General features: G+C 47.6%; 1 protein-coding gene across 3 annotated transcripts in view; it reads left to right on the top strand.

Annotated features, from left to right (window-relative positions):
• The window catches only part of LOC8040535 (protein NDNF), a 105,810-nt gene that overhangs the window by 75,815 nt on the left and 8,339 nt on the right, over positions 1–21,656 (top strand). For all 3 annotated transcript variants that reach the window (XM_029994006.3, XM_029994008.4, XM_029994007.4), the window contains exon 3: positions 12,408–12,535. In XM_029994006.3, coding sequence (XP_029849866.2) covers positions 12,408–12,535 — 128 coding nt within the window. The remainder of the gene's footprint in view (positions 1–12,407; positions 12,536–21,656) is intronic.

Below are 21,656 nucleotides of genomic sequence, written 5' to 3' on the forward strand. Positions count from 1 at the left end.
GTTAAAAAAATCAGTGCTGCCATCTGTTGACAGAGCTTCAAGCTAAGCCATGAGCGAGTCTAGTTCGTCCAGAACGGCTCAGTGCACACTGATCTCAATGAGAATTGCTGGATCGCGCTTTCCCGCTTCGAGCCCACTGCGCGATTGAAGCCACCGGTTGGCCATCTTACGAGTTCCGCTGAAGCATTGTCGAGGCGGCGGTCATGTGACCTTTGCCTCTGTTTTCACGTGACCTACACACGGTAGCCATGGTAACCGTCTAGGCTTGACAGCGCTAGAGCATATCTCGTAAGATGGCCGACGGTGGCCTCATTTTCGGTGCGGGGAAGCGCGATCCAGCAATTGTCATAGAGATCAGTGTCAGTGCATGAGCCGGGGAAAGCAGCCGATCCCGTACTGAACGATCATCGTCATCATGATCATTATCATCATCATCATCATTATCAGTGGCGCCAAGTAAAACAACTTGCCATGGGCGCCATCACCTCCTATGTACGCCACTGCTCCGAAGGTTATTGGCGTGCGTATTCCTTCAGGCGCACTCGAGACAACGTGGCAAGCAAAGCAAGAGGCAGCATCATAAAGCAATCATGAGTCCCAATCACCCCAGTGTTTCAGCCGTTGCTGCTCTTTCGGTTTCCGTGGACGCTACCGACGCAACTGCAAGGGCTAGAAAGGCGTAATATAGGGAGAAAGAAAAGCTCAGAAAATGTGAACAAACAATTCCACCTGGCACTACCGCAGACATCGGTGCACCGTACCACCATTAGTTGCCGGGACCCAAATTAACTATTCGAGAGGTCTAAATCTCGATATACTGAAAATTCTCCATAGCACCATTTATTTTCTTCTTCTTCGATATACTGAAAAACGAATGTTACGAACAGTCGCCGTGTACAAACGGTCTTTGTGGTTTCCTTTTCGATCGGACATCTTTTATCGCACTTCCATTCCAACCAGTTTGTTCTTCCTCGGGGCGCCAGTCGCGCTCGCTTCGTGCGCAAAAATTATGATCACCGAAAGCTAACGTTGTGCGTTCGCACTTGGCGAAGGGTCGCTATGTCTCCGCGAAGCAATAAACCTGTCAAGGACGTTATGTGGGCGCGCCGTCTCCGAAGCAGCCAGATTATGCCGCGTACTCCCGTTTGATTTACGATTGACGTTTCTGGCACCTGCTAGTGAGACGCGCAATTAAAGTAACCCTCACAAATTAACACTCCGGATGCCCTGCAGCAAAGGTCGAGTGCACCCGTCGTGTTTGAATTATACTGCTATAGGTTTACTAGCGAAAACTGTCAGGGGTGGCCTTGTAGCAGGCGTATGATGTTAACTACTGCCTTTCGTCGACAAGATGAAGACGTGCCAAGGAAGTGGCTTCTGTTCAAGCTGCCGATGCTGGCAGATAGGATTTATTTTAGCAAACACACTGTGGCAGATGATATTTTTCCCCTCTTGTTTCTTGTATGCACGTGATCAAAAATCTGTCACGTAAATCAGTATAAAACGTGTTTTTTTCGAACTCTTCTTGTTTGCGGATATAATCTGGGCTTCGAGACAAGTGGTTAAATTGTGACCACGGAAATATCCTTGACGATATAAGATAAACGAAACCGCCTAATTTGTCGGAGCACCATGAATGTAACGCGCCTATATATTCGCATACTGTGAGGTTCACAACTTGTGAACGCCACTGATTCCAAACTTACTGCATTTGTGGACAGGAAGGAAACTAGAACGTTGATAACTCTAAATTGGCTACGCAAGAGAACAAGAATGTGCGCGCTTCACATGTGTGAGGTCGTAGCTTTACGCATATCTGTATGTTTTTTTTCTGCTGGAGCTTACGCATTCTCGCCTTGCATTTGCATCTGTTGGTGCAAATGTGTTCGCTTGCGTGTTTGTGAATAAGCGCTTTTGTATGCATGCGTGCGTCCGTTCTTGAGTGAACGTGAGTGGGTACTTGTGCGCCCGTATGTTCGTATGTGTGCTCGTGCATGCGGCTTTGTTTACGCGCGTTCATACGCGTGGCGTTCCCTGTGTGCAATTCACGTGTTTAAGCTTTCTCTTGACGCGTTATTTACGTACATTTCAGCGTGTGATTATCGACTCGGGATTAGGCCATTCGTGTGCTCCTGCGTGCACGCACAATACACGCATGTTCGCGAACATTTCTCACACGGATGGCGCTTGGTCCGCGTTTCTGACTTGTCTGTTCAACGCGTCCTCAAGAGTAAACCCTCGACTTCCACCCGATGACGTCATAAAAGGGTCGTGCTGTTACCTGCGGTGATCCTGGCAGTAGTACAGCAGCGTAAGTGAATGCGGCAAATGCCTGTTTTGCTCGAGGTCGCTCCGCATCCAAGACAGTCGACGAAAACCGAAGCAGACACGAGAGGAGAGGCAATGGGACGCCGCGACGACAGCAACCCTCGCATGCCCTCGCCTTTTCGCTCGCATTTCTACGACCAACCGCCAGAATCGCGACATCCATAAGCATGGCACACCGACTCCTGCGACGCGATTTGTTGCCACTTCAGGATCATTTCCGATTTATGGACGGAATAGGACGGTAACATTCTAGGCAGCGTAGGGGGCCCAGTGATCCAACATCGAGGAGATGTCTCGCTCACAAAGAGGACTGTGATGCTAGCGGGCCAACTTTGGCCGATGTCCAACGATGGGAGGAGCGGGAAGCTGCCGAGGCATTCGCAAGCTTCCGGCACCTCCAAGGACGCTCAGCCTCCGGGCCCCCGAGGAGCAGGTGTGACCCGCTGATCAATTACACCGGGAGTCGCGCTCTGACCGCCGTAGAGTCAACGAGTCAACACGGGGCCCCCCACAGCGGCCACCGCGTGTTCCGGACCGCCAAGGACGATGCGCCGTCGCGAATCAGCGTCACTGAAAAACTGCTGGCGGGCGAGTTTTTTTTTCCTGGTGCACAGACAACGCTACTAAAACACACAGTTAGAAAACTTACTTTTGAAACCCGAACCGCTCGCGTCCACCGAGACAAAACTAAATACGATAACGGTGCCCCCCTTTCGGCGACGATTAAAAACGTTGAAAGTTGTGATTTATATAGCTACTTCGAAATGGCACTGCGAAATGGCGCCAGCGGCCTTTGCGCGACTCGACCTGAACGAACACGTGCAGTTCCCAAAGTGAGCTCCGCGTGAAAACATCGCGGCGTTGCGATCGCCTTTAGTTCGGTTCTCGAGTACGGTTCGGAGCTACTTTTTGAAAACAGGCTGCATGGCAGTTGCCCAGCCGAGTTGTTCTAATAACGTTGTGCACAGCTGAAAGCAAGAAGCGGGAGAGGGTGAATGAAACACGAAAACGGAACACCGTTGCCACGCAAGAAACTGGTGTATCTGATGTTCGAAAGCGATTCTTTAAAACGTGTTTTAATATCCTAAATAACTTGTTATAATTTAAAGCATGGGTTGAAATAAAGGTTCTTTGAATACAAAGTTAAAAAGAGCACTCACGGACAGATTAAAGTCTTCAAAATGAACTCCTCTAGAAATTATACTTTAAACCCCGAGAGACGGAGAAATAAAATAACGCGCAAGACGACCGTTATTTCCATCCTTCGTGTCTCATGGCTTGAATTATGATGTTTTCCAACCAACTTCCCTTTATGAACGCTTTGCACGCCCGCCAGATAACAGCCGCCATTGCTGACCTTCTCTGGTCCTACCCAGATGCCGAGCCACTGAAGCGGGCGTTAACGAGCACCCAACGAAGGTCAATGCTAGGGAGAAGGACACGGTGAAGACTAAAACGGCAATAACCTGTCCTGCTCTGTAATGATGAATTGAAGCGAGCGGAATAAGAGGAAGCAAAAACAAAAGGTCGGTTATGGCGGCGCCCATGCACGGCTGCTGCAAAGCGACTTTGAATATATTTGGTACGCTATAGGTTGAACACCACGTAACCATGAAAAAGGGAGTGAGCGCGTCTGAAACCGGCCAATTGTCGACTGGCTGTTTTCGGGCGGACAGAAACGAATTTCGAGCCGCAAATTGAATTATGTGTAGTTGGGCTCTTATGGGTCTTGTTCTAGTGAGAACCTCGCTGAGCATAAATATACCGTCAGTGTCCCTTTAACATCGAACCACCCGAAGAAAAACTATTGAGACCAGCGCTCCACAGTTTTGTGCTCAACAAATGTATCTTTCTCCAGGTGGTTTATGACACAAATGTTGGAAACGGCAATGCTGAAGATTGAACGATAGAGTTCATGCATACTGCATGTTTCGCCGAACATCGATCGTACTTTCCGTGTAAAAACTACGCACCGCGCAGAAATAAGATGCGCACACCGTATAAATAACTGGGAGAGGGCCTAAATATTGAGATCCATCGCGTTTGCAGCAGTTTTTGTTAATGTATATCACTAATTTTAAGTTATCAATAATAAACAGACAATTGAAATTAGAACCGTCATGGGAATAACTGAAAAACACTAAAGAAGTACATTTTATAATTACCTGGAGAGTGTGCATGCTTGTTCGTTTTTTTTGTTTTTCTGTCTGTGTGCGTCGTAGACGTGTAGGCGCATGTTAAACGTACCAAGGTTTTTTTTTTTTTTTTTTTTTTTAGGTGTGCGAATATTGAAATTTCTAATTCGGATTCGAATAACGCCTGTCTGAATAATTGGAATCGACTTTCGGATTCTTAGTATCCAAGCTTTTAAGTAAATCGATGCATGGGATATCAGCAATGTCGGTAAAATCTGGGTTCGTTGAGGAAGGCTGTTCACATGGTAAATCTTCACAGGACTGTATACCTGAATATAAATCGAGCCTGCGCCCAGAAGCCTTGACTAACAAACCATGTCGACAGAAAGTAGTTAATTTGTTATGTCCCTCGAATAAATCAGTCACGCTCCCAGCTTTTTGGATGCACTCAACGAAAAAGCCGTAAATCACGCACGTCGCTGTTTTGAATTCGAGAGTATCACGTCAACCGGAAGCCAGCTCTGTGCACCGATTAACCTGTTCTCGCCTGTTACGTCCACAAAATGACAAAATTATATGCAAATACAAATAGCACCGACGACTGAACCGGCCTGTTCCGCTAGCTATAGACGCTTTCAGCGCGCGCCAAATCGAGCCGCCATAGCCGACCTTCTCTTGTCTGACCGAGATGCCGAGCCACTGAAGCGGGCGTTGACGAGTCTCCACAAGGGCCTATGCTGGGGAGAAGGACACAGTAACACTTCACATGGCAATAACCTGTCCTGCTGTGGTAATGATGAATTGGAGCGAACGGAATAAGAGGGAAGAAAAACTGAAGGTCGGTTATGGCGGCGCCCATGCACAGCTGCCTGAAAGCGTCTATATAGTTGCTGGGCTAAGTGACACAAGACATCAATTAATAGACTGATCTGAACAGCCAGTACGGCTACGCCACTGCTGCCGCAATGTATTGAGTGAACTTTCGACTTCCAGCAATATGATAACCCCGCTGGAGCACTGCGCGTGCGGAGTACGACACGTCTCGGGCGTTGCCGGCAGCCTACAGTGAACTAAACTTATGGCGGCTTCACGCTTGCGCCAAACGCTCGGAGAGAACAGTCTATTCAAACGGTTCAGCCCTATTCATCCATCTATCTATCACGCTTTCCCTCCGCACGTAAACGGGTGGACACATAAATCACCTTTGTTTTAAGTCTGCCCTTCGAGGGTGGTCATTAACACAGCTTGTATCTGTGATAACCTCTCTTTGTTCCACGTCTCCTGCAGGTAAATTACCAGGTAGACTCTTCTTTTTTTTTTTTATGTCTATGCAGCGTTTTATTTTTAAATTCTTGCGAACATTGGGAACAACAAAGAAATTGGAATTCGCATTCGATTTAAGATTGAACTTTTTGGACACTATTCGCCACTGATTCGAAATCGATTCGAGTTGAAATTTCATTATTCGCAAACATCTAGTTTTTTTTATTATTATTCTTATTATTCGCGTTTTTGCGCTGGCGGGCTTCGGCTTGTAACTCAAGCTGTAACTTTTGCTCAATGCCATGCTTCTCACGCGCCCCAGATATTTCTAAAATTGACTAATTTGCTCGCTTTTTTTATTGCGAGTGTTTAAATTGAGCTATGTTTATTTTTACTGACCAAAAAGGTAATTAAGCGAATGTAACTAGAGACTTTGTTATCCGAACCGTTGTGTGCTCTCGTAATTGGCCCCTCGGCAGAAACTTATGCAACACCAATTATTTTTTTTTTTATGCGATGTGTAGTTTTTGTAGAAATTTGGCCGACGCTCCAATTAAACTTCAAAGGCCAACCCTGGTCAGAAATCAAACCAAAATATGATGACAGCGGAAACATTTCGTCAATCTAAAGCCGCGTACTCCGCTGAAATCAATATGAGAGTTTTATTAGACCGCGTATACGCTGCGGAGAGTGGGCCCAGCGGGCGAGTGCCCGATGGGCCCACTCTTCGAAGTGACGGCACGAGCTCCCGCTAGCGGAGCAAAGCTCTAGTGTACGGTCTACTAAAAGTCTCTATTATAGATGTGACCAGCTGCTCTTTTGCAGAGAACCAGAGGGTTAGCTGTTAGTCAAGCAATGAAAAGCTCGCTAGGGGCGCTTCTGTTTCGCTCACTATGGGCAGTCCACGTACTACCCAGGCGGTTATGTTTTGACTTCCATAGTGCATAAAAGCTGCGCATTGCACGTGCCTGCACCAGCAAAGGAAGTTCAAGTATCCTCACTCTGGGTCGCGACAAAATTCCGCCAGGCAGCGACACCCAAACTTCTCGCCGCGAATAGCGATGCAGCCACGCTGCTCGCCTTGCACCGGCATCTGGATGTCTTACCGCGTACTGCACCACCGACATGGATGGATGGATGCCGGATGGATGTAAAGTCCCTTGATTAGAAACTAGCTAAGTAGCGGAAGCTATTGATGTGCCGAAGCTCTCTCCCATTGGACCCCGCCCGCGTTCCGTTTCCGGTTAAGAACAAGGCGGATCTTACTCGATCTCGCCCTCGAGTAACAGTTTAGTACCTTGGCGTCCAGCGTTGTTCTGTCTGAATGGTCGCGTAAAATGACCCTCCGAAGTGACCGCTCATTCACACTGGAAGCGGATCCGCGTTCGCAAAGCGGTTGCGAACGCGTTTGCATAAAGATACAGTACAATTGCACGCGCACACGATGACATCGAGTGCGCGTGCAATTGTACTGGATTTTTATGCAACCGCGTTCGCAACTGCTTTCTGAACCTGGATCCGCTTCCAGTGTGAATGAGCGGTAACTCGGAAGATATCGAATGCAGCCATGGTGGACGAGTTACCGCTCATTCGCGGATCCGCGTTCGCAAAGCGGTTGCGAACGCGGTTGCATAAAGATCCAGTACAATTGCACGCTCACTCGATGACATCAAGTGAGCGTGCGATTGTGCTGGATATTTATACTAGAGCACTGCACGGGCTGGAATTTCTAGGCCCGACCCGGCCCGGTACAGGCACAGCCCGTGCCCGGCCCGAGCCCGACAGAATTTTTAATTTCTAGGCCCGGCCCGACCCGGCCCGGAAGAGACACGGCCCGGGCCCGGCCCGAGCCCGACAGAATTTTTAATTTCTAGGTCCAGCTCGACCCGGCCCTATGACTGTAGCCCGAAACAACCCATTCCCGTTTGAACCCGTCCCGTTTCGACCCGTTCCCGAAACGAGCTCCCGATTTGAACCCGTCCTGTTTCGACCCATTCTTTAAACGCCCTTCCCATATGAACCCGTCCCGTTTCGACCAGTTTCCTAAACGCCCTTTTCGTTTGAATTTGTCCTGTTTCGACCCATTCCTTTAACGCCCTTCTTATTTGAACCAGTTTCCGAAACACCTTTTGCGTTTGAACGCGTCCCGTTTCAACCTACTTTTATAAGGCCCTGCACATCGCAACCTCTTCGCAAAAAGTCTTCATCGTTCTAAGCCTGGTCTGCGCACCTTTTCTGTTTAAGAATATGTTCTGAAGTAGCTTTACATGTCAACGCGTTCTTAAAATATACAACCCTTTCAGGCAAGCTTAAGTTTAATATATTCCTACTTAACCCCTTAAAACGTTTTTTTCAAGATGGTTCCCAAAACGTGCAAGCGCGGAACGGACTATGTACACTGCGCGACACTGATACCGCGAACACGACGTTGGCTCTTTTTTCGAATTTTACTTCGAAATGGTGTTAGTAGGCACCAAATATACCGCTTAGGTCTGTGGCCCAGATGATCACTTCTAAAGACATTAATAGTTTTCAAAACAGCGTTTTGATTCTATGAGATAAACATAAAAAACACGACGATCGCTTGTTCGCTCTAATATAGTGTCGCGCTCTGTGCAATAAGGGAGTCTTAAAATAACGTACTCAAGCACTTTGGGCAGGCTAAAATTAGCATCGCCATGGGTTTTACATCGCAACGCTATTTTTACGGTACCCAAAGCGCTTGCGTACGTTTTTTTTTAATCTTCCTAATAGTGAACTAGATATTTTTAAGAGCAATGAATCAGACAGGTTGACAAGCATATGACTGAGACTTTATTTTGTTTACAATTTATAACACTGAACCCTCGCTCACACGGAAAAAGCTTGAAGGCTTTCTAGCTTCAAGACGTGTTTTAGTTATTATTTTTAACGACGCTGTAGTGAATTTGCACTTCGCTTTTTTTTTTGTATTTAATGAACCTAAAAGATTAATGAGCAAACTTCTTGCCATCAACAACAATTTATGATTTACGGCACAAGATTGCCCAGGCACGGCTCGGGCCGGCCCGGACCGGCGCGGCCCGAGAACTTTTTTGTTCAAGCCCGAGCCCGGCCCGGGCCCGAGAAAATACGTGCTACCCGGCCCGAGCCCGGCCCGCGGGCCGGGCCGGGCTCGGGCTTTCGGGCTGGCCCGGGCCCGTGCAGTGCCGCGTTCGCAACCGCTTTGCGAACGCGGATCCGCTTCCAGTGTGAATGAGCGGTTAGGTAGGATATAGCAGTCCGCGTGCTAGCGAACAACAGAAGCAAGGGGAGGAGGGCGGGCGAGGAGGTCTTGACGCTGTCTCGCATAGCGTTCATTTAGGGGCGTTAGATGGATGGATGCTAACGGCTGTACCCTTTATAAGGGGCGGTAGTGTGCGCCACCTAACCTAGAAACTAGCAACCAAAAGTATGACTGCTCCGCTTCCCCTACGCCATTTTGTAACTATCGCCAGGCTGTGTGGGACATCAACCAAATAATCTTTAAAAGATCGGGCAAAAAAAAAATCACTTCTCGCTTTCCTCTTTGGCGAGGGCGTTGCCAATTTTCCTTTGGTCGAACCTAGTCGGCGTTACCCAACACCAAGTCCACTAGGAGACAGGGTTGAGACATTGGGTCGGAGCCACGCGGTAGAGAGTTCCAATTTTCCTGCGTTGCGCCAGTCCCCAGCTGTGCTAGTTAAAGTGGCACTTTGGGCCTGTTTGTCCATGATCACTGAGGTAAAAGAAAAAACAACACAGGCACAAGAAAGTAGACAAACAAGGGTTCTTACATAGGTATGATGATAATTTAATTAAATTCAAAGGTGTAAGCGAGCTGGACAAGAATTACAAAAATAATCCCTGGAGAAGAGGAACAAGGGGACAAAGGATAAACACACATCTCCAAACACAGCTAGGTGACGTGCACGACCGAAAAAATCCGCCTGGTCCTGGTATTCGAACCAGGTACCTCTCCATTTCAAGTGGAGCGCTCTACGAACTGAGCTAATTAGGAGTTCAGTACAGCAAACGGGTTTTATCAGCTGCCACCAGTTTAACACCAGCGAGGGTAAACGGCTTGCATTTTTTAATGTTATGATGACAACGCAATTAAATGCAAAGGTGCAAGTGAGCTGGACAAAAGTGACGAATCACCTAGCTGTGTTTGGAGATTTGTGTTTGTCCTTTGTCTCCGCTTTTCCCCTTCTCCAGGGATTCTTTTCGTCACGTAAGTAAGCGCCAAAATACCGCAGGGACGAGAAAGTAGGCAAAACCTTGTTTGTGACTTTCTTATCCCGTTTCTTTTGTTTTTTTCTTGCTTATTTATGTTGTTTTGAACCACCTGACCCAAATTGCAGCGCCGTTGCTTGTCTACTTTCTTGTCCCTGAGTTTTTTTTTTGCTTAAATACGTGTTTGTGCTAGTTATTGAAATTATGAACTGCAAGGGAGAGACACGGACATGAAGTAGAGAGGACAGCGCTATATAAGTCCCTTGCGCTTTATAATTTCAATATGTTGAACCAACTAGCCCACCTTAATATTTTTGTGGTAGTCAGTTGTACGTCTTTCAATTCTCCGTAGATAATTTCCGCCAGTTTCCCAATCTTCTCTTTGTTATTCAAGTGCACTTGCCATCCACTCTTCCATACTCGTCTGCAAACCCCAGCAATCTCACCAAATCCGTCGCCCCTTCCGGGAGGGCGGGAGCAAGCCCTGTGCACCTCAACACCATATATATATATATATATATATATATATCCGAAAACAGACGTAATTCTAAATTTGAGAATATTGACCGGAGTTGTCTTTTACTTTTCAAATTTTATTGTCTCGAAAATTCTACGTACAACAAAAAAAAAAGTTCACTTTGGTTTAGACACTAGTTTTAGCATGTTCTAGCTTACATGTCAGTTCAGCCTTCTAGCCCAGCCGTGGACAATCAAAGTGAAACTTCTGTGCGAAATGTTGGGGCGTTACTTCCTAAAACCAATAGAAGCAGGTATTTCTTTTTATATTTTTTTTATTGAGAAAGCAATTTTACGTTTTTGACCAATCCGGTTTGATGGTTGTACTACGTCATGATGTAACACCGCTAGGCACATGCACGCCATGTTCAAGAGGACCACCAAACCCCGGCTGCGGGCTCTCAGCTTCGTTCATTCTTCCGAAGTCGAGATGTTTAGACAGCCTGAGGTTAGTTTGCCAGAGTTTTTGGCGACATTGTGACACGCTGCAGACGAGACATTCTACCAGTGCAGCGCGACTGCTAGTTTATGGCATGAAAAAAAAAAAAGAAAAAGAAACGCTGCAGAATTTTGTTAAAAAAAATTAAAAACGTTTTGCAATTCTAATGCCGAATAACAGCGCAGCTCTTGAAGAGGAGAAGGGGAGGGGACGAAAGGGAGGGTATGCCCCTCTTTCTATTCTGCTTCCCTCCCATATAGTGGGAAATTTTCACTAAATTTCCCGTTAAACTTAGCGGGGAATGTTTTACGCCAAATTTAGCGGGGAAATTTTTCCCTAAATTTAGCGTGGAAGTTTTTCCACTAAATTTACCGGGGAGTTTTTTCGCCAAATTCAGCGGGGAAGTTTTCAGCTAAACTTAGCGGGACACTTTTGCGCTAAATTTAGCAAGAAAATTTCCCCACCAAATTTAGCGTGGAAATATTCCCGCTAAATTTAGGCGTCGTGTGACGTCACGAGAATGACGTCACACGTGACCTCACTCGTGCCCCTCGTGACGTCACGCATGACGTCATTATGGAACCATCCCATAATGCAACGCGCGGTTACGCCAACGCTGCTCAAGCCGGAAACGGGCGCCTGAGAGCTGCGCTTGTTGCGTTCGGGAGGGTGGTGACCTCAGGCGCGAAACCAAGAGTTGGGGCTGCGGCTCGCTGCTACCATGGCCCCGAGGAAACAGGCCTGGAGTGGGAGTACTGAAGGAGAACTTTTATATACAGTGAATATACAAGAGCATGGTCGACTAATTAATCGGCAATCGGCAGTCTGCAGTCGGCGACTTCGGGCTCTCTGAGCCCAAGTTATATAGCCCTCCGAGGGCGAGAAGGCCCTCTGAAAGAGAGGAGCCTTCTTCGGTGTTCGAGTGTTCACGAAGTGTCCGAAGTGCGGGTGCGGCTGATGCAATTTCCCGGTGTTCTTTCAGCGAGGGGCAGATGATGTAATCCCTCGACGTTCTTGCCGCGCTCCAGTGGCTGATGTAAGGAGTCGACGTTCTTGCTGAAACCAAACACCGGCAGACCCACGCACACACAGGCACGCACACGTACGCCGGTGTTTCTCCTTGCGAGGGCCCGCGATTCCAGATGGTCTCGTGGCCTCAGGAAGACGTTCTTTTTGAGTTTAAAGCCCCCAGAGAAGGCCACCACCGGCCCGATGACCCAAAGGCCGATCTCGGGAATCTGAACGTGACCGTCCAGCGCCGTTGGCAACATGTGAAGACGAACTCCAGGACGGAGCCAAGGAAGCCAGTCGTAACACGCTCTAAAAAATGAAGACGAGAGCGGCGTTAGTGTTTCGCTTAGAATCGAGTATTGTGGCGGCGTATCATGGGCACGTGTCGTGCATAGTGATCAGAGATAAGGAATACGATACTGTTCCTGAGTCCTCGTGAAAAGAGCGCTAACCGGCTCCCCCTCATTTTTTCTTCTCTACAGGGTGTTCTTCCTAGTGGAAAACGAGCGCAACTCCCTGCTGCTTGTGGCCAGTCCCTGCTCGGCCCCCATCGAGTGGCACCTTTTCCGCAAGCCCCTGCCGCCGTCCGAAAACTCGGACGAGTCCTACGGTACGGCAGGCGAACGCGCGCTCAGCTACTGGGGTGACAAAAGCCGAAAATACGGGGGGACCCCTCCCCGTAAAGGAAAACACAACTGGTTATTTAAAAAAAAAGCATAAAAAATTGTGCTTTTTTTTCTTTAATTGCGTAAGTATACTGCGCGTCGCCGAACGCTCATCCTCAGCCTAAATGTAACGCTGACCATACAGACCAGATGGCAAAGTCTCGGGTTGAACCGTGACCTTATTTTAAGCTTATAAGCGATGTCCAAAACTTTTCAATTGGGAAAATGGCTGCCCGACGGAGCCCCATATATATACATGAGGCTGAATGGAGCAAACTACCGAGAACAAACCCTATTATTCCCACGAAAGTTTAAAAACAAAATCACCTAACATGTGAATAAAAAAGCGGTTCGGCTCTGAAAATGACGAACCTTGTCCGGACCGCTAGCGCTGCATTGGGGCGTGGACTGAACGTTGGGCAATGCGTAGTTCATTGTTGCGGTGCCCAAAACATGTTAACTTTTATTGAGGGACATGTTGTATATCTACTAAAGCGCGGGACGCGGAACGTGCCTTGCGCCTGACGTAGGAACGCTGGTGATGGTACAGTGAACTTGAAATGATTGAGTGGGGCGAGCTAAACGCTCCGCTCATGCTTTCAGTTGAAGCTCAGAATGTTGAAAGTTGGCGTGGTGGCGCTGCGATCGAAGTGGCTTGGTTCGCCTGGATTTTCGTCGTAACGTCGCGTCGCGTCAAGGACGACACCGTCGCAACATCAAGTCGCCGTTGCAACGCGGTCGTGACGTCGCGCCGCGTCGACGTTGACGTCGACACCCCACGCAACGTCAAACGTCGCTATGGCGTCACGTTAACGGCGTTCTGACGCCGCCGTCGTCGTCGTAGTCAACTTCAACGTTGACATCGATGTCGTCAACGTGATAGGACGTCAGAACGCAGTCTTGACGTCGTGTAACGCGCGTTGTCATCGTCGACGACGATGTTGACGTCAAGGCCTCGTCGTGATGCCGCGTGGCGTTGTGACGACACGTAAGGTCGCGGTTACGTTATGTATTTATGCAGACTTGGACGTAGTTCAACTACTCTACTCAAACTACTGTAGTTTAACTACTTTTTTGAGTAACTTGGTAACTTTCAATTACAACTTGATTTGGATAATTAGTAGTTTAATTTAACTACTTTTTTCAGGTAACTTCTACTCAAATTACTAACTACTTTCAAAATTATATAGTGCTAATTTTGCCCATCACGAAAGTTTGAGCGCAGAAGTGAATAAGACGCCGGCAGATGAAATGGCATTCCCGAACAAGGGACCCCCTTGTTCGGGAATGCGTCCTTGGGCCAAGGTGGCGACGAGCAGCCAAAACATAACACCGGCACGCACGAACGCAGGAAGAGATGCTTAACAAGCCTTGGTCGGGTATTGACCTAATCTGGTAATGCCCGCAGGCGCCGCGTTTCCAGCTGCAACCGTGGAAGACGGGGACACTCTGAGAGTTGTAGTTGTTTTCGTGCTGTCTGTCTTTAGTGAGTTCCGACTGGAATGACGTCGCAGCCGGGCGCCTGCTCCCATGGTCGCCTTGTCGTCAGCGCATACGCCTTTGCAAAGCCGGACTCCCCCGCGCACAAACCCTGGCACGGATAATCCGTTCATGGGATCACGTTCCCTCTTCCAGCTGCAACTTTATACGAGCGACGATGCTTGTTCATGTAATCCTTCGCGTCCTTCCGACCATCCATGCCTGGGAGACCTCCTTTTTGTTAAAAATGATTTACTTGTCAGGCGTGTCAGGCTCGTCAGAATATTGTAGTCGCCGGCGAGGATTGCGAGCTACCCTTGGGAGATCCTTTTGTTGGACCCGGCATCAGCGGCGAAGTATACTTCGGTTCATATTTTGTTAAACCAAAACAATTTTTTTTTTGTAGCGTAGCACTAGCACTACAACGGGACCCGCAGTCGTCCGGATGATCTCATCGTCGTGGCGCGAGACTTGAACCCTTGACGGTCTGGTGCACCCGCTCAGCGTACTCTCAGAGCGACGTCGGAATAAAGAGGGGCCAGTCATAACAATCTCAACTTGACGAAGAAAATAAAAAAAAAGGAGGAAAGTTTGTTATAAAAGACCCTCCTTCCCGAGGCAAACCTCACACGTTTCGTCATGGATACCTAAGATGCCGACACTCGCTTACCCGACCCTGCACAGACTGTTTCTCAAATTCAACGCTGCCGTTCAATCCAGCCCGTCGGTGGAACGTCTATTTAGCTTGGCTGGGGACGTCTTTAGAAGGAAACGGGAAAAACTTTCCTATCAATAACTTTCAAGTCAATAGCTTCTGCGAGCGAATAAACTATTTTGGCGAAAACGCAAGCCATAAATAGACTGCATTTATTTTAGGCTCGCAGGGTTTTTCATTGATCAAAACTGCTGTTCATTTTGTTACCACAAAAATATAAAAAAGTAACTTCGAAAGTAACTTCAAAGTAACTCGCTACTTTTTACAGTAGTTAGTAGTTCACTCAATTACTATTACAAATGCGTAATTTCTACTCTACTCCAATTACTTTTGGCGTCGATACTCAGTAACTTAACTTAACTACCTTTTTTGAGTAACTTGTACATGTCTGTATTTATGTGACGCCTGACGTCCAGGCAGTATAAATAATACAGCACGGGGCTCTATTGTTTCTATGACCTAGACCTGTGTGCCCGTCGAGAGTGGCGTCAAAACGCAACGCTTGCTTCATAAAAAACGGCATATGAAATGCATTCTGTCTTAAAAATTATCTGCACGTTTGGTCAAGAGCTTGTATTGCAGCGCTCGTTTACTCCTTCTTTATGCATATTCAAGGAACTTCACTCGTAGCGCCCTCCAATAATTTTTTTCATATGCGGAGCTTCAGAAATAGCACTCCGGTGGCCCCACTCGTCCTTTCCAGTTCACTCTAGTGATGGTAACGGCTCTGTATTGTTTGCTTCTATATTCGAGCTTGACGTTGCGTAATTCGTGCGGTAGAGGTACACAATATATAGCACCAGAAACACTGCTTCCTGTTTTGATAGGAATCAGCATCCTACCGGCGGTGCAGTGTGTAAAGATAAAGAAGTCGATGTCAATCAGCATCTCGTGCCCATTCGCTACTTTGCGTACTGTGTCACGCACAGTCAAAGAAGTTCACTACTCTACGTTTTAAGTGTCTCGACCAACTCCTTAGTTCGTTTTCTAAGCTATGCGGTTGTCAGATTGTTAAGAACTAAGTCTATTCATCTGCCTCTCATACAAGACGGTGTTCCGGCTTCCCCAACCTTCTCGAGTTAAGATCGAGACCGTGATACGAGAATAGGCCGCTTTTGAGCTATAAACTTTGAGCACGGGCGTACATCGCAGAGCCTAGTTCAGCACTCGTACAGCATTTGCCCAATCATCCATTCACGGCGGAGATAACGAGCACCATTCAAAGGCAGGCCAACTTTCCCCTGTTTAAACTTCCGTAGAACAAATTTGACGTGGTCAGCAAGAACAGCGGCGTGAGAGGTATAGTCAGTGTAAGCGGCGTATTGAAGGACTTTGGTGTGAGCCGCGCAACGGAAGGTCCCGCACTTAGGCGTCTTTTCTTATTCGCCCTTTCGCAAACATTCAGCGCCATAACTGAGCGCCGGCATGAAGTGTCAGATCCCTGGGATGCCAGAGAAATCGCTGAGCCGCGTATATGCCTTCCAGCTAGTTATTTTTCAGGCCGCTACTTAGCATCTATAGTAATTGCTCAGATACCGTCAAACGTTACGGAAAGACGACGATAGTATCATAATAACCATCAGTGAACAACTGTTAAATTAGCCCTCAAAGGTTTTTTTTTTGTTTTTGTTTTTTTAATTCGAATGCTTGAAATGGGGGGTAAGAAAAGAAAAGCGCGATGTCACATTTGGCTCACGTCCCTGTGCACTCGGTATAAAAAAAATTAATTGAGCGTTGTTTTTCGTTCAAGTATTTAGGTCACGGTAAACAGCTACACTTGTAACGAAAAAAAGAAGTGACCCCACCAAGATTTGGCGCAGCTACAGAAGCAGGCTGGTAGTGACTACTACACTGAGTCGACCAACGCCGAGTCCGGCACACAAAAAAAGAGCATACTCAGTCCTATCACGTGAGCTGTGCTAATATTTCTTTGCAGTGTATTTTAGACAAAAAGCATAAATATCTAGAAAATAAAGAAATCATTGCCTAAGCATAACGTTATTGGACATGGCGAACGTCAGAGCTGTTGACGGGCTACAAATCTCTCTTACAAGTGTGCCAATTGAGACGAATATTAAACGTTCGATTAGTAATTCTCACGTAATTTGTTCGCTAACTGTAACGCAATAGCCTCCCAGACATCTCCTGCGCTAGACCTCTCAGAAGAGAGTGAGAGGGCGATTGACCGGAGAGCAAGTCGTCTGCTTCTTGTCCAGGAGTTGCGGTGACGTCAGAAAGACGAAGAGCCCTTATTGGCTCTTATTGAAGGATAGTGGGTAGACCTCAAAGCTTGCTGCCTTGAGGTCTACCCACTATCCTTCATTCAGAACCAATCAGAGCTCGGCGTTCTGACGTCACCACAACGCCTGCAAAAGAAGCAGACGAACTTCCGCTCCGCGTAGTTCAGACCAGGGCCGGCTGGCTAGAACAGCGTCTCAGCTGAGACTGGGTGAAAAAAAGCACTGCAAAGGCTGGGGCACGCGAGCGTGTTGAGATGCGGCAGAAGTCCCGCTCAGCTCGTGCGCTGGCTTTGGCAGTGCTTTCTTTTGCCCAGTCTCAGCTGAGACGCTGTTTCTAGCAAGTCGGCCCAGAGGTTGGCATTTTTGATGAACCAACTCACTCACAGCTAGCCCAAAATAAAAAGAAGTTGAAAACTCACTCACCCTCACCCTCATGACTGCACCCACCTTAAAGTCCTCCGGCGCACCCAGGAAGCTTTGATCACGCCGCGAGACCGGCAAGACTTGCGTTGGACAAGTTGTGCCTTTTTCCTGCGATGCTGGGCTTTCGTAAAAATTTCCACATGTTCTCAGAGGCAGTTATCTCCCTTTACACGAGGTTTTAAAAAATTTTCTTCGGAGGATGATGGCGAACGAGCAGAAAACGTGTCTTCGGCACGCAGCCGCCCAGTCTCGCTGCTCTCCAGAAGGTCCGTTTTTCGAGTGTCAAGATGGCCGTTCGGTGGCCGCATTCACGGAGCGGGGAAGTGGGATCCAGCAAATGTCATAGAGCTCAGTAGTGTGAAACGTTCTGATCGTCGTTAATTTACTCTAAGAACAAAGAAGAAGTTTATTTTATTTTGTTTTAAACGCTTTATAATGGGTGAAGAGTGTGCATATAATTCAATTGCATCCCTTTATACAAAAAAAAAAAAAAGTAATGTGATATCAGTTTTGGTTTCGTTTCAGTTTCAACTGTGTCCCGTGACTCGCATTTCAACTTGGTTTTTTTAGGCCTATAACCGTGTAACACCGGGCAACTTAGTTGAGCTCACTAACAGCTGGGAGATGCCAACGATGGCGTAATGACAGTTGAGATCGCTAGTGTAACTAGGGTATTAGTGGAATTCCCTTCGCCGAAAAACACTTCATGCTCGCGCTACATCCACCATACTCGCGCCTATAGCTTATTTAGTGGCACTATTTGCGCCTGTAGTGAGGCAGATGCGAAAGAGCGCTTGCGCGTCCAAACAGATAACAACAAGAAAAGCGCTCCAAAACAGCTCCTAATCCACCAAAGGAATTCCCCGTTAGTTTTCTTTGGCAGTCGTTCCTGCTGCGCGAGAAGAGACCTTTTTGCTAAACTACCCAAGCTCAAGAACCGTGCACGAGCATATGTTACACGCCCTGCGTTCACTGCCTTCTGCAGCAGTGACTGTTCCAAAATAAAAATCCAAAACAAATGGCACTTTGCACGCGCGTTCATTATTGTCTTAAGTTGATTGTTTACTTCGAATATTTAATACAGATAAGGCGAATGCGTACAGCGCGTGTACCTACGTCCCCAGCATTATTTTTGACGCTTGGGTACTTTCGTAAAAGGTCTATTGGCGCAGCCGTTTTGGGTCATTGTGATAGAGTGCTTTCATACAAACATGCGTTTTTGCTGAGTGGTGACATCTCGGCCATTTTTCCGCCCAACCGGTTTTTTTTTTTTTATTGTATTTTAAAGTGCGCGCAAACCAGTGTGACCCTGCTCCAGCGCTTAGCCTTGGCTAATGCTGAGACGCTATAGCACCGCACAAGTCACGCACTAAGTACGCCAGAGCTTATAACGCGCTGGCCCTCTCGGTGCAACTGAGACTGTCTTCACCCTGAGACGGACATATATGGAGACAACCCATGATTGTGAGCCCATAGACAATTGGCGACGTGCGCGACCGAAAGCGTCGCTGTGGTCGGCCTTCCACGATTGGTCGAACGCTGACCATGACGTCAGAAAAGGATTTATCATTGACGGAAATAAGAGGAATGAAAGAACTTTAATTTTGACGGTGTTGGCAGTGTTCCTCTGAGAGCGCAATGATTTCAAGCTTCCACCATGCTATTTACAAACACCATCGAACTTGTTGTTTGCAAGGTAATGACGTCACAAGGGGGAACCGTAGGAGGGCGCCACCGAAACATCTCGCCGCTAATAGACCTTTCGCTAAATTACCCAAGCATCAAATATAATCTTGTGGACGTAGATACACGCGCTGCACATGCTCGCTTGCCCTATAGAAAAAAATTCGAAGTAAATAATGAAAATTAAACGTCCGTGGAACGCGCGAGTGAAGTGCTATTTGGTTTAGATTTTTGTTTTCGAGCGTCGAAGTTTGAAGACGCCAACGCGCCCAGCGCGTGCACCTACGTTCCCAGGAATATTTTTTTGTGCTTGGGTAATTCGGCAAAAGATGTAATGCAAGCACGGCGCCTCACTGGTGCCCCATGCGCGCAAGCATGTGCAGCGTGCGCATGAACGTAGCTTTGGCAAGCTTGTGATTGCACGTACTTCCCCGCATGAGCTGAGGCATGGCGGCGATCATATGCTGTGCTTTCAATCGTCTATTGGCGACGTGAGCGATCGAAATTTAAGAGTCGCTGTGGTCGGCCCACCACAATTGGCCAAATACTGACTATGACCTCAGCAAAGGATCTCTCATCGGCGCAAATAAGAGGAATGTAAAAACTTCAATTTTGGCGGTGTTGGCAGTGTTGCTTTGAGAGCGCTATGATTTCAGGCTTTCACCATGCTCATTACAAACACCGTCGAACTTGTTGTTCACAAGGTAATGACGTCACAAAAGGAAACCAAAGGAGGGCGCCACCGAAACATCTGGCCGCTAATTAATAGACCTTTCCAGAAAAGGTGCTCCTGGCCGGTTTCATTTTCAGTGTTTGAACCTATGGCGCGTGATTTGCTCGCCTTGCGAAGCGACGTACATGCGCATGCTGGGCTGAGGGCTTTTAAATATTGGAATGGTGTATACTTGCGGGCAACTTTTCATTTTCAACGAAGCCAAGGCCAATGGTACAGGTTGAGTGTCAATCACAGCTGTGCTCGCGCGGTCTTGACTTCTAAAATGCCAGAAAAAGATGTCCCTGAGTAAAGTAGCGGCATTGTCGTGCAGGTGAATAAGATGAGAGCAGCATGGATGCTTATATATGAAAACGAAAATGGTACTCAATTCAAAATAAGAATAGGGCAAAATATAGGAACACGCTATAAATGCACAGCTTCATCTCTGGCGGAAGAGAAGTTGTCAACGATATGATACTAATGGCGAATTCGCGTGGTCATTTCCCGGCAAAATATTTTGCCATATCTCCGCCAAGGGCGTTCGCGTGGTCAAAGGCTGGCGAGTGCGCGCCGTTCGGGTGGCAGTTCTCAGGCGTGTGCTGGCAATTTACCGGCACAATTTTTGCCCGAGCTCCAAGAGGTCGGGCAGCTTGTCTGCCAGACTGTATCCGGTATCGTCACATCCGAATCGGGAAAGGGAACCAAACGAAACAATGGTCGCCGAGAGCGTGTTCCAGTAGAAAACGAAGCCATTGAGACAGACCACCCCTCTGTGGTCCGAGAAAAGGGCCGCCCACACTAGCGAGAAAACGCGCCCGGCGCGCCGATAAATCGGTTAAGCGGGAATATAAAGGGCGTGTCTCTGCACGCGCTCGTGGCGCTGACTGTGCTTCGGCGACATTTTGTTACTTGCCGCGATCGGCGTGCCACGCGCGTTTTCTCGCTAGTGTGGGCGGCCCTAAAGACAGCAAAAACAACGGAGATAAAGATAAAATATTTTAAAGGAAGCTTCCGCAAGATCAGTTTCCTATGGGACACAGCGTGTTATTACACCGTTGTAAAAAATGTGTTGATAGTTCTGCAGCTCGACACTTGAACGCGCATTACTATTTTAGAGGGCTGGGTCAAATCAAAATGCTGAGGATTCCAGCAAAAAGGTAATAACAAGAAAATGGAATATAAAATGGCGACGCTGGTGAGCCTTCTAGGATCCTTGTAAGATGGCAACAGTTCCTCGAGAATCTAAACAAAATATATTACAATTTGTTTACCCACATCTCAGAGTCCGAATATATGTTGCTGATGCCTAGAGCGTGCCTATTGTATCATAAAATAATCGTGGAAGAAATTAACGAAGTTCACGAGCGACCCAGGCAGACGAAAACGCCAGTTGCAGGCGCTTTGTGTTCGGGTGGAGAGGGTCACGTGGTGCGCCGCTGGCGCGGTTTTCGTTGCCTGTGCCGCCGGCGTGAGCTCGCCGGCGATTGACCACCCGAATTCGCCATAATATGGCGCATGCCATTTCTAGCGCTCAAGACACGGAAGTGGGGGCTCGCAGCATAAGGAGTGCTTGAAGGCCGTGTCCCAACGAGTAGCACGCCGCGCGTTTCAGACCCCTGCCTTAAAGGATCCGAACCACTTCTGTGTACCTCAAAAATATAATCTGTTCGTTTGTTACCTTAACAGTTTATTGAATTTTGATTCCAGTGCCAGTCTTATAATGCTTTGAGTCTAGAAAAAGGGAGTCCAGCCTGTATATGCTGCAGTCTGTAATTGAATCGCAATTTCTAAGCCACGCAGAGTGTGGGTTG

This window comes from Ixodes scapularis, unplaced genomic scaffold (assembly GCF_016920785.2).
Source record: "Ixodes scapularis isolate PalLabHiFi unplaced genomic scaffold, ASM1692078v2 PGA_scaffold3__209_contigs__length_174095766, whole genome shotgun sequence".
NCBI classification, from domain to species: Eukaryota; Metazoa; Arthropoda; class Arachnida; order Ixodida; family Ixodidae; genus Ixodes; species Ixodes scapularis.